The sequence below is a fragment of the Neoarius graeffei genome, chromosome 21 (genome assembly GCF_027579695.1).
Source record: "Neoarius graeffei isolate fNeoGra1 chromosome 21, fNeoGra1.pri, whole genome shotgun sequence".
Lineage (NCBI taxonomy): Eukaryota > Metazoa > Chordata > Actinopteri > Siluriformes > Ariidae > Neoarius > Neoarius graeffei.
In genome coordinates, this window is record NC_083589.1 from 11682535 (window position 1) to 11698021 (window position 15487).

At 43.9% G+C, this 15487-nt stretch overlaps 1 protein-coding gene across 1 annotated transcript in view; it reads right to left on the reverse strand.

Annotated features, from left to right (window-relative positions):
- Positions 1-15487, reverse strand: part of stk38l (serine/threonine kinase 38 like) — a 57155-nt gene that overhangs the window by 12868 nt on the left and 28800 nt on the right. The window contains exons 5-12 of the mRNA XM_060903873.1: positions 8936-9019; positions 8633-8756; positions 8237-8391; positions 8050-8152; positions 6157-6218; positions 5945-6062; positions 3631-3754; positions 1475-1570 (exon numbers count right to left, since the gene is read on the reverse strand). Of these exons, the coding sequence (XP_060759856.1) occupies positions 1475-1570; positions 3631-3754; positions 5945-6062; positions 6157-6218; positions 8050-8152; positions 8237-8391; positions 8633-8756; positions 8936-9019 (866 nt within the window). The remainder of the gene's footprint in view (positions 1-1474; positions 1571-3630; positions 3755-5944; positions 6063-6156; positions 6219-8049; positions 8153-8236; positions 8392-8632; positions 8757-8935; positions 9020-15487) is intronic.

Consider the following 15487-nt stretch of genomic DNA (forward strand, 5'->3'; position numbering starts at 1 on the left):
CTTGCGTTGTGCCGGTGAATAACATCGCGCACGCCTATTACTCCCCGCTCAACGATAAATTACAACTGTCTGCGAAAAGCTGTCTGCGAAAGCCTTGTCGCAAGAGCATGCAGAGGCCTTTAGCCTGTGCTACTTGCTCTTGATAGCACTGGCTTGACCGATTTATTAGCATTCACTAACATTACTGATGAACGCTACACTGGCTGGAAGGTGACCTCACTGCTGCACTGACGGTGCCGACTCGTGGGTAAGCTCGCGCTGATCTTCAAGAATGCTGATATGAAGGTGTGTGTATGTATAATAATAATGGCTTTGAGTGATATATCAGATATATTCCATTCATCTACTCGTCTTTGACTTATTCAGGATCATCCTAGCTAAATAGAATATATCTGATATACCACTCAAGGCCAGTCAATGCTATTTAATTATTACACATAAAGGACACTTTTTCAACGGAATAAAACCACGTGTTCTATTCCCTTCTACCGGGTTTCATTCATTTGATTTGACAGCATGCAATATTGTTAGTATATCGCTTATCCTACGTGTATTATGTCACTCTACCCAATGGAGAAAGAGCGTTGAATATGGAATACGATACTGCATGGCTGTCAAGACAACATGACATCACACATAGGAGACGTAAAACTTCCGTGCTAGCGAGCGACTGTGACAATTTGTAAACAAGCATGGCCGCCAGGTTTGCTTCGTTAAATACAGAAGATTTTGAGAGAATTTTGAAAGAGAAAAAGATGTGTGGACACCCGAAAGGAATGCGTATGTATAATAATATTGGCTGGCTTTTTTCGTGATATATCAGATATATTCCATTCAGCTAGCACTTGCCTTTGACTCGTTCAGAATCACCATGATCCTACTCAGCGGTCGAAATGCAACAAAAGGATAGTGTAGGTACTCAACCTTGGCACATGGAACGTCAACATGTGGATGTACCTTCAAAGCTCAGATTGGCACCTCCAGACCCACCAAACTGAAGTCATGGTCATCTTCGACCCCAAAGGACGAACATCATCATGCTAGCTGAATGGAATATATCTGATCTACCACTCAACGCCAGCCAATATTATTTATTTATAAAAGCTTTAATAAATAAATAAATAAAAAAATAAAAATTAATTCCAGCCACTTGTATCAAGGAAACCAGATACGAATTTCCCAGATCCTGCTCCTTATATAACATACAGCTCAGTTCACATCTCTCTCAATGGACAATCCTATTCTGTAGACAGTTCAGTCTCTAAAATCCATAACACACCAGAAATCAACTCTGAAACGTGTGGCTGTACTTTTCTTCCATACTAAGGTAAAATACCGTACAGCGATTTCTTTTAGCTGAAAAACGACTTAGAATACAGAAACAGAAACGGTTTTTAAACGTTGCTCAAAGCCAACAGCCGCATGCTGGTGGTAGACACGGTGATGGAGGGAGGGAGGAATGAGTGCAGTGTACCTGATGTGCTCCCAGTCAACCGCCTCAAAGAAAGGGTGGCACTTGATCTCATCCACACTCAGTGCTCCAATCCTGTTCTCTGCATCTGTGCAATATCTGAAACACACACACACACTTCACAACTAAGGACTGCACTGATTTGTGCACATGTGTAGTTTCCCTAAAACAGAGGTGTGTCCTGAGCATGAACCTCAGCCCAGTTTCCTCGCGTGATATTGGGTCAAGAAGATAACAGCATGATATCCAGCCCCTCTGTCTGACAGTCTGATGACACTATGAGCAGCATCGCTAATGTCCAACTTCATCCTCATCCCCTTTAAAGGTCCCATGGCATGGTGGTTTGTTGATGCTTTAAACGGGCTCGTGGAGGTTTCCGGATGTTATATCCGCAGCCTTTCTCGAAATGAACCCTCGGCACGTAGATATAGCCTCCTGGGAGAGAGCCCCATTTCAGTGCTTTTCCCAGTGCGTTGTTTTGCTAATGAGAAGCAGGAGGCGGGGAAGGGTAGAGGGTGGGGACGGGTCTTATCATTAATATTCATGACATGTAAACGTGTTACCTCTGATTGGCTAACAGCACTGTGACGCTACCTCCAGTGGGTCAGAACAAGCGGATGTGGGTGCCTTACTATGGCGGGAGAGAAGGAACAAACCGCGAAGGGAAAAATACCGCGCGCTGACGTCATTAAGGTGCGACGCGAGGAAATAAAATAAATTCAACAAATGTTTGGGTTTTTACTGAACAAACAAACAAACAAAATGAACGAGTGACTTACAAAAAAAAAAAAAAGAATGTGGGTGTCTTTGTAAAAACTGTTTTGATTGGCTATTATAACAGAGCATGCTGCATGCTTTTTGGTTTTGTAGCGCAGAGTACCTGGCTAACTGCAGGAAGCGGTTAGCTGCACAGCTAATGTAGCCACTGCAAGGCTAACGTGGCACCGATTTTAAAACACGGCAAAACGACTTAACAGTTATACACTTACTTGTTCGGTGTTTGTGGCTGATGCGGCAGGGATGCTTGGTACGGACCCAGGCTTCAGTGACAGTTGATGTGCAAAACCTGCCCTGTACTGTCCCAAGTTGTGGAAACATTCATCAGGAAAATGCTTCCGACAAACATACACCATCTTAGGTAGACTCGACGGCGTATTATTGGAGTAAATAAAATTAAGCCACTGCGTCTTCAGGGGCTCTCCCGTCGGCAGTAAAAACAGACTCCTTTCTGTGTTGTCACATCCATGTACAGCGCAATTTCCATGTTTGGTGGCAACTTTTGAGCTGGGCGGGCAATCCATACAGTGGGTGGGAATCCAGGGGGGGGGCGTGGGGATCATCTCCCTTGCTGACGTAGGCAAGGCAAAAGTTTATCAACGTGCCGTTTTGACGCGCCATTCTCAAATATTGGGCATAGTTTGGTTTACACATTATGAAATTTCTAGCCACTGGGGTGACTTAAGAAGGTCAGAGGAACTCATTTTAACGTTAAAAAACCTCAGAAAGTGAAAATTTCATGCCATGGGACCTTTAATAAATGAATCCATTTTTGGAAAAGCACTGCCGCTGTTTATTCCGGTGTTACCGAGTTTCTTGTTGGGGAGTCTGGTTTGAAGCACACAGTGGACTGTTTGCTCACAGGAGAGACACCTGACTGCACTGGGTGCTTACTGATTTACGACTTAGATGAATGAAGATGGAGTGATGAACACAAACAAGTTTTCTGTACCGGAAGGTGGGTTTCTAAACACGCTTCCTCAGTCATGTAATACACATGTGCTGAACCCATGTCTTAAACCTTTATTTAACAATATCCCCCGCTGGTGACTCAGCCATAACTCTGGTAAAACACGACTGAATTGAACAAAACTGCAATATGCGTATTACAGTGGGTAGTGGTGCTGCTGCCTCACGCCATGGACTGATCCTGAACCGAGGTTATTGTCTGCGTAGTACTTCTTTGCAGGTTCTCCCAGTTTCCATGTTCCCCCCCCCGTCTGGAATGTCTGGTTTCCTCCTTCCTCCCAAAAACATGCCAGTAAGTGGAGTGACTAAAATAAACCGTCCATAGGCGTGGAGTATTCCCGCCTCACGCCCAGTGTTCCCCGGATAGGCTCCAGATGTGCATGTGTGGATATGACAATCATCATGTGTCTAACCTGAGGACCAGGTCTTTAGCTTTCTCTGAAATAGGAACCTCAGGAGGGAAGATCAGAGTTTCTCGCCAGTTCATGACTTTCCTGTAGGTTTCCTGTGGTGTCTCGGAACAGAAGGGGGGGTATCCTGGGACAGAAAGACAGAGCAGCACACATCAAGCCAACAGCACTAAATCATATGGAAAAGAGTGCATTTTTATACAGCGTAGAGAACCAACTTGACCTTAGAGTACCATGACCGAGCTATACAGATTCTACAGTGGGGCAAAAAAGTATTTAGTCAGCCACCAATTGTGCAAGTTCTCCCACTTAAAAAGATGAGAGAGGCCTGTAATTTTCATCATAGGTACACTTCAACTATGAGAGACAGAATGGGGGGAAAGAATCCAGGAAATCACATTGTAGGATTTTTAATGAGTTAATTGGTAAATTTCTCGGTAAAATAAGTATTTGGCCACCTACAAACAAGCAAGATTTCTGGCTCTCACAGACCTGTAACTTCTTCTTTAAGAGGCTCCTCTGTCCTCCACTCGTTACCTGTATTAATGGCACCTGTTTGAACTCGTTATCAGCATAAAAGACACCTGTCCACAACCTCAAACGGTCACACTCCAAACTCCACTATGGCCAAGACCAAAGAGCTGTCAAAGGACACCAGAAACAAAATTGTAGACCTGCACCAGGCTGGGAAGACTGAATCTGCAATAGGTAAGCAGCTTGGTGTGAAGAAATCAACTGTGGGAGCAATTATTAGAAAATGGAAGACATACAAGACCACTGATAATCTCCCTCGATCTGGGGCTCCACGCAAGATCTCACCCCGTGGGGTCAAAATGATCACAAGAACGGTGAGCAAAAATCCCAGAACCACACGGTGGGACCTAGTGAATGACCTGCAGAGAGCTGGGACCAAAGTGACAAAGGCTACCATCAGTAACACACTACGCCGCCAGGGACTCAAATCCTGCAGTGCCAGACGTGTCCCCCTGCTTAAGCCAGTACATGTCCAGGCCCGTCTGAAGTTTGCTAGAGAGCATTTGGATGATCCAGAAGAGGACTGGGAGAATGTCATATGGTCAGATGAAACCAAAATAGAACTTTTTGGTAAAAACTCAACTTGTCGTGTTTGGAGGAGAAAGAATGCTGAGTTGCATCCAAAGAACACCATACCTACTGTGAAGCATGGGGGTGGAAACATCATGCTTTGAGGCTGTTTTTCTGCAAAGGGACCAGGACGACTGATCCGTGTAAAGGAAAGAATGAATGGGGCCATGTATCGTGAGATTTTGAGTGAAAACCTCCTTCCATCAGCAAGGGCATTGAAGATGAAACGTGGCTGGGGCTTTCAGCATGACAATGATCCCAAACGCACCGCCCGGGCAACGAAGGAGTGGCTTCGTAAGAAGCATTTCAAGGTCCTGGAGTGGCCTAGCCAGTCTCCAGATCTCAACCCCATAGAAAATCTTTGGAGGGAGTTGAACAAAGTATTGAGATGAACTTTTGTTCATTTTTTGTTGAACTTTTGTTATTGACCAAATACTTATTTTCCACCATAATTTGCAAATAAATTCTTTAAAAATCAGACAGACAATGTGATTTTCTGGATTTTTTTTTCCTCATTTTGTCTCTCATAGTTGAGGTATACCTATGATGAAAATTACAGGCCTCTATCATCTTTTTAAGTGGGAGAACTTGCACAATTGGTGACTGACTAAATACTTTTTTGCCCCACTGTAGATCCCTCTCTAAACCCCACTGGTCTGCTTTATTCTCAGGGACTGTATTGTGAAAATGGGATTTTTCCTGTATTTGGTGGGATGGAGACGGTAGAAAGGTGTAGCAAAAATGTGAAATATGAACCCAGTATGGTTTACTTAAATCTCACTAACAGGACAGCGTGCAATTTGAGGACATCAAGTGCTATGCTTACCGTAAAGGAGCAATAACAATAATAATAAAGAAAATGATGCTCATCATCCTTCATTTGTTTTCTGATGATAAAACACCATAACCAGTGGGTAAAACATCAACCTCCATCCCAGCTTATACCCGGTGTGAATAGTGTCATTAGTATTAATAACAAACGAATTAAATTACAAATCAATTCAAGAGTCAGTAAATATAGAAAAAAATGTATAACATACTACACATATCACTCCATGTAATAAAATTTAACAAATGGAAAACAAAAAAGCCTGAATAATCAAGGTCACGTTACCCAAAGTGATGTGAGCGGCTCTTTTTGCAGAAACACACTGTTCTTTCATGCTGCGTCACTACTGAATTAGTAATACGAGAACTATACAAGGCTTCGTACCTATTAACATCTCATACATGATGACTCCCAAAGACCACCAGTCACACAGCTTGTTGTAGCCCGTCTGCATGAAGACCTCCGGGGCGATGTAGTCGGGTGTGCCAACGGTAGAATACGCCTGGGAACAGAAACAGGACTGAAATCAATCAATGTACTAATAGTCAAGACATGATCCAACAACCAAGTACACACACACACACACACTTACTTACCAGCTGTCGTCTGTTTTTCTTCCACGTTTCAGCCTTCCTTTTTGAGTTCATATTCTGAAAAGCTAATTAATAATAAACACAGGTAAACATTTGATCCAAGTATAATGATGTAATATTATGGCCATTATAAAGCACTGAACTGTCTAAAGCTTTCAAACCTGCCTTCTATTCATTTCCACCAGGACATTTCTGGGTTCAGGTATATACAGTGTCTTGCAAAAGTATTCATCCCCCTTGGTGTTTGTCCTGTTTTGTCGCATTACAAGCTGGAATTAAAATGGATGTTTGGAGGATTAGCACCATTTGATTTACACAACATGCCGACCACTTTAAAGGTGCACATTGTGGGTTTTTTTTTTTTTTCGTGACACAAACAATAATTAAGATGAAAAAACAGAAATCTGGAGTGTGCATAGGTATTCACCCCCTTTCGTATGAAACCCCTAAATAAGAGCTGCTCCAACCAATTCACTTCATAAGTCACATAATTAGTTGATTAAGAGCCGCCTGTGTGCAATCAAAGTGTCACATGATCTGTCACATGATGTCTGTATAAATAAATCAACCTGTTCTGGAAGGACCCTGACTCTGCAACACTACTAAGCAACATGAGAACCAAGGAGCCTCCAAACAGGTCAAAGTTGTGGAGAAGTATAGATCAGGGTTGGGTTATAAAAAATATCCCAAACTTTGAATATCCCAGGGAGCTCCATTAAATCCATTATAGCAAAATGGAAAGAATATGGCACCACTATAAACCTGACAAGAGAAGGCCACCCACCAAAACTCACAGACCAGGCAAGGAGGGCATTAATCAGAGATGCAACAAAGACACCAAAGATAACACTGAAGAAGCTGCAAAGATCTACAGCGGAGATGGGAGGATCTGTCCATAGGACCACTTTAAGTCATGAACTCCACAGAGTGGGCAGGGCTTTATGGAAGACTGGCCAGAAAAAAAAAAAAAGCCATCGCTTAAGAAAACATGTTTGGAGTTTGCCCAACAGCATGTGGCAGACTCCCCAAACACATGGAAGAAGGTTCTCTGGTCAAATGAGAGTAAAATTGATCTTTTTGGCCATCATGGGAAATGCCATGTGTGGCGCAAACCCAACACCCTGAGAACACCATTCCTACAGTGAAGCATGGTGGTGGCAGCATCATGCTGTGGGGATGTTTTTCATCTGCAGGGACAGGAAAGCTGGTCAGGACTGAAAGAAAGATGGATGGCACTAAATACACGGCAATTCTGGAGGAAAACCTGTTTGAGTCGGCCAGAGGTTTGAGACTGGGACGAAGGTTCACATTCTAGCAGGACAATGACCCTAAACATACTGCTAAAGCTACACTGGAGTGGTTTAAAGAGAAACATTTAAATGTCTTGGAATGGCCGAGTCAAAGCCCAGACCTCAATCCAATCGAGAATGTGTGGCATAACTTGAAGATTGCTGGACACCAACACAACCCACAGCTGGAATTACAGCAAAAGGTGGCTCTACAAAGTATTGACTTTTTTTTGGGGGGGGGGGGGGGGATACCTATGCACACTCCAGATTTCTATTTTTTCATCTTAATTATTATTTGCGTCACAATAAAAAAAAAAAATGTGCACCTTTAAAGTGGTCGGCATGTTGTGTAAATCAAATGGTGCCAACCCTCCAAACATCCATTTTAATTCCAGCTTGTAATGCGACAAAACAGGACAAACACCAAGGGGGATGAATACTTTTGCAAGACACCGTACACAAAGCTGAAACCACTTCCTAGATGCTCCATTTACACAAAGCCGTTTTATTACAGACTGCTTTCAGGCTGTGTTTGAACATTGCAATGCAGCTGGTGAACAGGGCTGGTTTGCAGGAAATAAGATGAGGAGAATGACGTCATACTTACAGAAGTCACTGGGAGGGTTGTGTGTAAGGTTTCTGTAAAACTCGGTGCGATGAGCTTTCTTCAAACCTGTGCACAGGCCAAAGTCTGACAGCTTGACATGGCCCTAGGATTCAGCACAACACCAGTCTGTCGGGGCTTACAAGAAGGATTTAACAGGGAAAGTGTGTGTGTGTGGTGTGCGTGTTACCCGTAGATCGAGCAGTAGGTTGTCTGGTTTGATATCGCGGTGAATGAAGCCCAGTTGGTGAATGGAGTCAATAGCCAGGACGGTCTCTGCTATATAAAACTGAGTGACCTCCTCTGAAAGAGTGTCTTTTTTCATAAGCAGCGTCATCATGTCTCCTGACCGCACAGACAAATAAATCAAAGTACCACTGGAACAAGGTCATAGACAGGAAGAATATTTGAAACGTTAAATAGGCTTACAAATTTAACAAAAATAAACAAACAAACTAATTGGAGCATTTGTAGGAAACTGGTTACGTTCTTTCAATAAACTTGATATTCTGTGAAAAAGTGACACAGGGTCTACGCAGGGGAAACACTACTGGATATCATCATCATCATCATTTCCTGTTCTTACCTCCTGGCAGAAACTCCATGATGAGATAAAGGTTCCTTTTGTCCTGGAAACTATAGAACATTTTTACGACCCATGCTCCATCTGCTTCCACAAGGATATCCCTCTCAGCCCTGATGTGCGCGACCTGCACGGAAAAACAGAAGGGACGGCAGTGAGCCGACACGCTAAACACAGCGCAGGGCCAAGGTGCTCACAGGTTTTACTCGTTATTAGAAACGTTATCACGTTTAGGTAAAATGCTACAGGGAGGATTTGTGTCAACTACATGCGGTGTTGTATTTATATTTCGTGGAAAAAAAAAACCTGTTCTTTCTCTAGCATGTCTGCTTTTCGCAGGATCTTCATGGCGTAGATGTGACCCGTGTCAATTTTCTGCACCAGACGCACCTGAGGACAAATGAAAAGCAACTGATAAAGTGACAGCACCTGAAAGCCCCGCCCCTTTCCCCTCTCTCATGCACAAAGGCAAACGGAGAATATTTTCAGTTCATTAGCGTGAAATAAAGGTATGCCAACAATTGTCAAAAACAAAATGTCAAATTTTGCGTTTAAAAAAAAAAAAAAAAGGCCATAATTATCGACACCTTTTCTACGGAAGCTGAGAGAGGCCCTTCATATAATCCTTTTTTTTTTTATTCACCTTGTTATCCCGAGATAACGACATAATTAATTCAGGATCTCGAGAAGACACCACAACTAATTCGAGATCTCGAGAAAACAAAACCGTTGTTCCGAGATAACGACATAATTAATTCAGGATCTCGAGAAAACACCACAACTAATTCGAGCTCTCGAGAAAACAAAACCGTTATTCCGAGATAACGACATAATTCAGGATCTCGAGAAAACACCACAACTAATTCGAGATCTCGAGAAAACAAAACCGTTATTCCAAGATAACGACATAATTAATTCAGGATCTCGAGAAAACACCACAACTAATTCGAGATCTCGAGAAAACAAAACCGTTATTCCGAGATAACGACATAATTAATTCAGGATCTCGAGAAAACACCACAACTAATTCGAGATTTCAAGAAAACAAAACCGTTATTCCGAGATAACGACAATTAATTCAGGATCTCGAGAAAACAGCACAACTAATTCGAGATCTCGAGAAAACAGCACAACTAATTCGAGATCTCGAGAAAACAAAACTGTTGTCCCGAGATAACGACATAATTAATTCAGGATCTCGAGAAAACACCACAACTAATTCGAGATCTCGAGAAAACAAAACCGTTATTCCGAGATAACGACATAATTAATTCAGGATCTCGAGAAAACAACACAACTAATTCGAGATCTCGAGAAAACAAAACCGTTATTCCGAGATAACGACATAATTAATTCAGGATCTCGAGAAAACAACACAACTAATTCGAGATCTCGAGAAAACAGCACAACTAATTCGAGATCTCGAGAAAACAAAACCGTTATTTCGAGATCTCGAGAAAACAAAACAATTATTCCGTGATCTCGAGTAAACAGCTGAGAAATGGTTCATTCAGGTGCGCCAAGAGACTTGTGATATGCTGACTTTGGGGCTATTTCTCATTCTGTACAGATGCAACTTTGGTCATTAGAATGTCTGGAATAATCGATCACCTAATAAGGCAATATTTTGATCAGGGGTTGACACAGGGAGAGATTGCATCAAGTCTTTTAATAAGGGATCATTTCAAAATTAGTCCACGGCACCTCCGCAGAATACTGGCCCCCCCCCCTCTCTCAAGGCATCGTAAAAAGCCATTTCTGCTCTGTTACATGTCCGCCAATTTCTAAGTCTTCGTTGTCTGACCCACAGGGGGCGCAGCTCTACTAGAAATCTCAGCTGTTTTCTCGAGGTCATGGAATAATTGTCTTGTTTTCTCGAGATCTCGAATTAGTTGTGTTGTTTTCTCGAGATCCTGAATTATGTTGTTATCTTGGGATAACAAGGTGAATTAAAAAAAAAAAAAAAAATGAAGGGCCTCTCGCGGCTTCCGTACTTTTCAGATTTACCAATAAATTTTTTTTTTTTACAAAAGTGAGTTTCAGTTCCAACAGTTATTATTGGTTAATTAATCAACCGGAAGAAGCGCCCACCTCGCCCTTTGATCTTGTCGTCTGACGACACAGCTCATTACTGGAGATGGAATTTTTTTTTACCATGATCAGCAAGTTTTCGGAAAACCCGGACGTCATCATCGCAGGTAAGCATGGTGGAAAGATCATGGACATGCTTTTAACTGATCAAATTCACCGATATTTCATGATCTCCTTGTCGAAACCTACTTTGTTTCCGTCTCTTTCGTTTGTCAGTCGCCATTTTGTTTCTAAACGCACGTTTGAGAAGTCACATGAGGTGTCGATAATAGTGATCACTTTCACTGGTGTCCAACATTATCGACACCCTGTGGAATTAAGGGACATTTACAACTGTTACGGATCGATCTTTGTGTAACATTGTTGAAGTTGATGAAGTACTTTCTAATAATAAAAAAAAGTGCTGCGATTTATAATAATTTTTCTGATTCATAACAGAATGGAATGTTTATAGCGTATACGGAATCCGATTGTAATAAATAGAATTAGACCAGAATTAAATTCCTCGCATATAAAACGGTGTCACGTGATCTGATACGCTAAGTAATCGGGAATCAACTTTCCCCCCCCAGTGGGAGTTTGAGTAATTATTCATGCGCAGTTTACGTACTGAAAGTCTTTTCTACTTTTGCAACGGCCAAAAGATCGATAAGGTGTCGATAATTGTAGCCGCCGCTCTCAACAAATAACGTTACAGAAAATGTCATGTTTGTATCTCAGTAAAGAAAGCAGCATGTGTTATATAATTTTAGTCTCACGAAGTTTGATACTAATATAATACCATGACAAAAGTCTGACTGAATTTAGCGTGGTCGATACGGTGCCTCGAACGCCCTCACACTGAACAAAGCGGGTCTACTTTTGTCTTCCTGTTCTTTCGGTGCAGAAACACTTCCATGAAAAGTTTTCCTGGTGCTAAAGAGGCAGTACCGTCTGCCTAAAAATTCTTCAAAAGTGCTGCCTTTATAAAACAAACAATACAAAACCACAGTTCTCATTAAGCGGGATCCGTGTTAATAAATAAATAAACCAGGGCGGCACGGTGGTGTAGTGGTTAGCGCGGTCACCTCACAGCAAGAAGGTCCGGGTTCGAGCCCTGCGGCCGGCGAGGGCCTTTCTGTGCGGAGTTTGCATGTTCTCCCCGTGTCCGCGTGGGTTTCCTCCCGGTGCTCCGGTTTCCCCCACAGTCCAAAGACATGCAGGTTAGGTTAACTGGTGACTCTAAATTGAGCGTAGGTGTGAATGTGAGTGTGAATGGTTGTCTGTGTCTATGTGTCAGCCCTGTGATGACCTGGCGACTTGTCCAGGGTGTACCCCGCCTTTCGCCCGTAGTCAGCTGGGATAGGCTCCAGCTTGCCTGCGATCCTGTAGAACAGGATAAAGCGGCTACAGATAATAATGAGATGAGATAAATAAACCAACCTCAAAATATCACACATTCCGCGGTTTATAAGGTCATTGAGCCAACATGGACATTACAGCATCATCTTGTGATGTGCAGGGAACCAGTGGAGGGCCTACTGGGGTGCCAACCCTTAGAATTATAGTCTCATTTCATTATCTCTAGCCGCTTTATCCTGTTCTACAGGGTCGCAGGCAAGCTGGAGCCTATCCCAGCTGACTACGGGCGAAAGGCGGGGTACACCCTGGACAAGTCGCCAGGTCATCACAGGGCTGACACATAGACACAGACAACCATTCACACTCACATTCACACCTACGCTCAATTTAGAGTCACCAGTTAACCTAACCTGCATGTCTTTGGACTGTGGGGGAAACCGGAGCACCCGGAGGAAACCCACGCGGACACGGGGAGAACATGCAAACTCCGCACAGAAAGGCCCTCGCCGGCCACGGGGCTCGAACCCAGGACCTTCTTGCTGTGAGGCAACAGCGCTAAACACTACACCACCGTGCCGCCCTAGAATTATAGTGAGCACTGAAATTCCTCAGCACTAGTAAGAGGTCATATTAGCAATGTATCAAGGGGGAAGCCACGGACTAATGGTTAGAGAAGCAGCTTCGGGACCAAAAGGTCACCCGTTCGATTCCCTGAACCAGCAGGAATGGCTGAAGTGCCCTTGAGCAAGGCACCGAATCCCTAACTGCTCCCCAGGCTGCTAAAATGTTATACATCGCTCTGGAGAAGAGCGTCTGTTAAATGCCTGTAACGTAAGGTCCTGTACCCCTAGACTGTTAATTTTTTGTTTTGTCGGGCGACTGATGCACCCTGATGGCGGCGTGCTGTTTGTGAAAGCAGGGCAGGAAAAGGAGTTTGTCATTTTAGTTTCTGAATCTGAATTTCAGAGATATTATTTTTCACTTGCACAACAGTGATTTGCAGCCGAGTGTGAAGCGGCTGGGATGAGAATCAGCACCTCCAAGTCCGACGCCATGGTTCTCGACCGGAAAAGGGTGGCTTGCCCTCTCCAGGTTGGTGGAGAAGTCCTGCCTCAAGTGGAGGAGTTTAAGTATCTCGGGATCTTGTTCACGAGTGAGGGAAGGATAGAGCGTGAGGTTGATAGGCGGATCGGTGCAGCCTCCGCAGTGATGCAGTCGCTTTACCGGTCCGTCGTGGTGAAGGAGCTGAGCCAAAAGGCGAAGCTCTCGATTTACCGGTTGATCTACGTTCCGACTCTCACCTATGGTCATGAGCTTTGGGTAATAACCGAAAGAACAAGATCGCAGATACAAGCGGCCGAAATGAGTTTCCTTCGCAGGGTGGCTGGGCGCTCCCTTAGAGATAGGGTGAGAAGCACAGTCACTCTGGAGGAGCTCAGAGTAGAGCCGCTGCTCCTCCACATCGAGAGGAATCAGCTGAGGTGGCTCGGGCATCTCTTTCGGATGCCTCCTGGACGCCTCGCTGGGGAGGTGCTCCAGGCATGTCCCCCGGGGAAGACCCAGGACACGCTGGAGGGACCATGTCTCTCGGCTGGCCTGGGAACGCCTCGGTGTTCTTCCCGAGGTGCTGGCCGAGGTGTCTGGGGAAAGGGAAGTTTGGGCTTCCATGCTCAGACTGCTGCCTCCGTGACCCGGCCCCGGATAAGCGGATGAAGACGAGATGAGACAACAGCGATTTGCCAATCGGTACAATTTTTAATTTCATTAAATGAACGACACGTTGCACTTTCAGACTGTTTCGAGTCACCTAATGTTATGGAACATGTGCAGTCTTTAGGACAGAGGAGTTTGTGCTTTCATTATTGATAAGAAAAAAATAATCCTGACCATATGAGATATTTGACTTTTCTTCATTATATAACATAGGTGTTTATTATTAGACTGATCATGTGATGTGACCACACTCATCCTCCCTGTTCTCGCAATAAGGCATTAATATAAACCTGCCATTTCTATTAGTAATGTACTGTAGTAAATATTCAGATTTTCTCCGTTATAGAAAATGAATCAACATCTTTTGAGCTACGATTTCAGACGTGCCGTGGTATAGTTACCGGAATAGCACGCACTCTGTTCAAAGAGAAACGACTGGGTGTGACGTCAGAGCTCATGCAGCATGTGTGCTGTTGAAAATCCCCCGGCCCTTAAATAAAACACCTTCCTGTGTGTGTTTATTTTTATGATTTCTGGGCGGCACGGTGGTGTAGTGGTTAGCGCTGTCGCCTCACAGCAAGAAGGTCCGGGTTCGAGCCCCGTGGCCGGCGAGGGCCTTTCTGTGTGGAGTTTGCATGTTCTCCCCGTGTCCGCGTGGGTTTCCTCCGGGTGCTCCGGTTTCCCCCACAGTCCAAAGACATGCAGGTTAGGTTAACTGGTGACTCTAAATTGAGCGTAGGTGTGAATGTGAGTGTGAATGGTTGTCTGTGTCTATGTGTCAGCCCTGTGATGACCTGGCGACTTGTCCAGGGTGTACCCCGCCTTTCGCCCGTAGTCAGCTGGGATAGGCTCCAGCTTGCCTGCGACCCTGTAGAACAGGATAAAGCGGCTACAGATAAATGAGATGAGATTTTTATGATTTCTGTTTGTTTACTTTTTTCTGTCTTCTTCTGACTACAGACTTAAAATCAGTCTTTAAAGTGCATATCACGGGTAAATTCAGGAGCAAGATCAATGTAATTCTCCTATTTTATATTAAACTTTGGTCAAATATCTGTAACATTCTGCATTCTCTGCAATTTTTTTTTTCACCTTGCGCAATACCAGAAAAATTCAGTTGAAATCGAGCCATTTGAGGCGAATTGGTCCGCCTCTGAAAAAACTTGGCATTTGGATTTCCCGGCAAACACTGATATTCGTGACGTCGCGTGCGGGACGCCTCCCTCTGAATCCTACGCCAGCGCTGGCTTGTTTATGAGAAAATGGCCTGGTGGTTTTCTGCAAATTTCTTCAACATTATCGCGTAATTATTAAAATGGTTAACAGATGTATCGTAGGAGGGTGGAGCAACACCAATCTTGATGGGATTAGCACTCATCGTTTCCCAAAAGACCGGACAATGAGAGAGAAATGGGAGCGCTTGGTCTACACAGGCTGTGCACTGAAACCGTGCAAAGCTCACGCAGCCTGCTGGCGCTTCCGCAGGTGATGTCACGAATCTGGCTCCAGACTAGGGGTGTGTTCAAAATATCGATACGGGGATACATCGTTGCGGGCCTCTTCACGATACACGCATCGATACGGAGGCGTCGGTATCAATATTTCACGTGCAACAAACAATTAGTTTATCAAGTTTCTGAAAACTGCATCTGACAACTGCTAACAGTAGAAGAAGTGAGCACACACACACACACACACACAACATGGACGAAG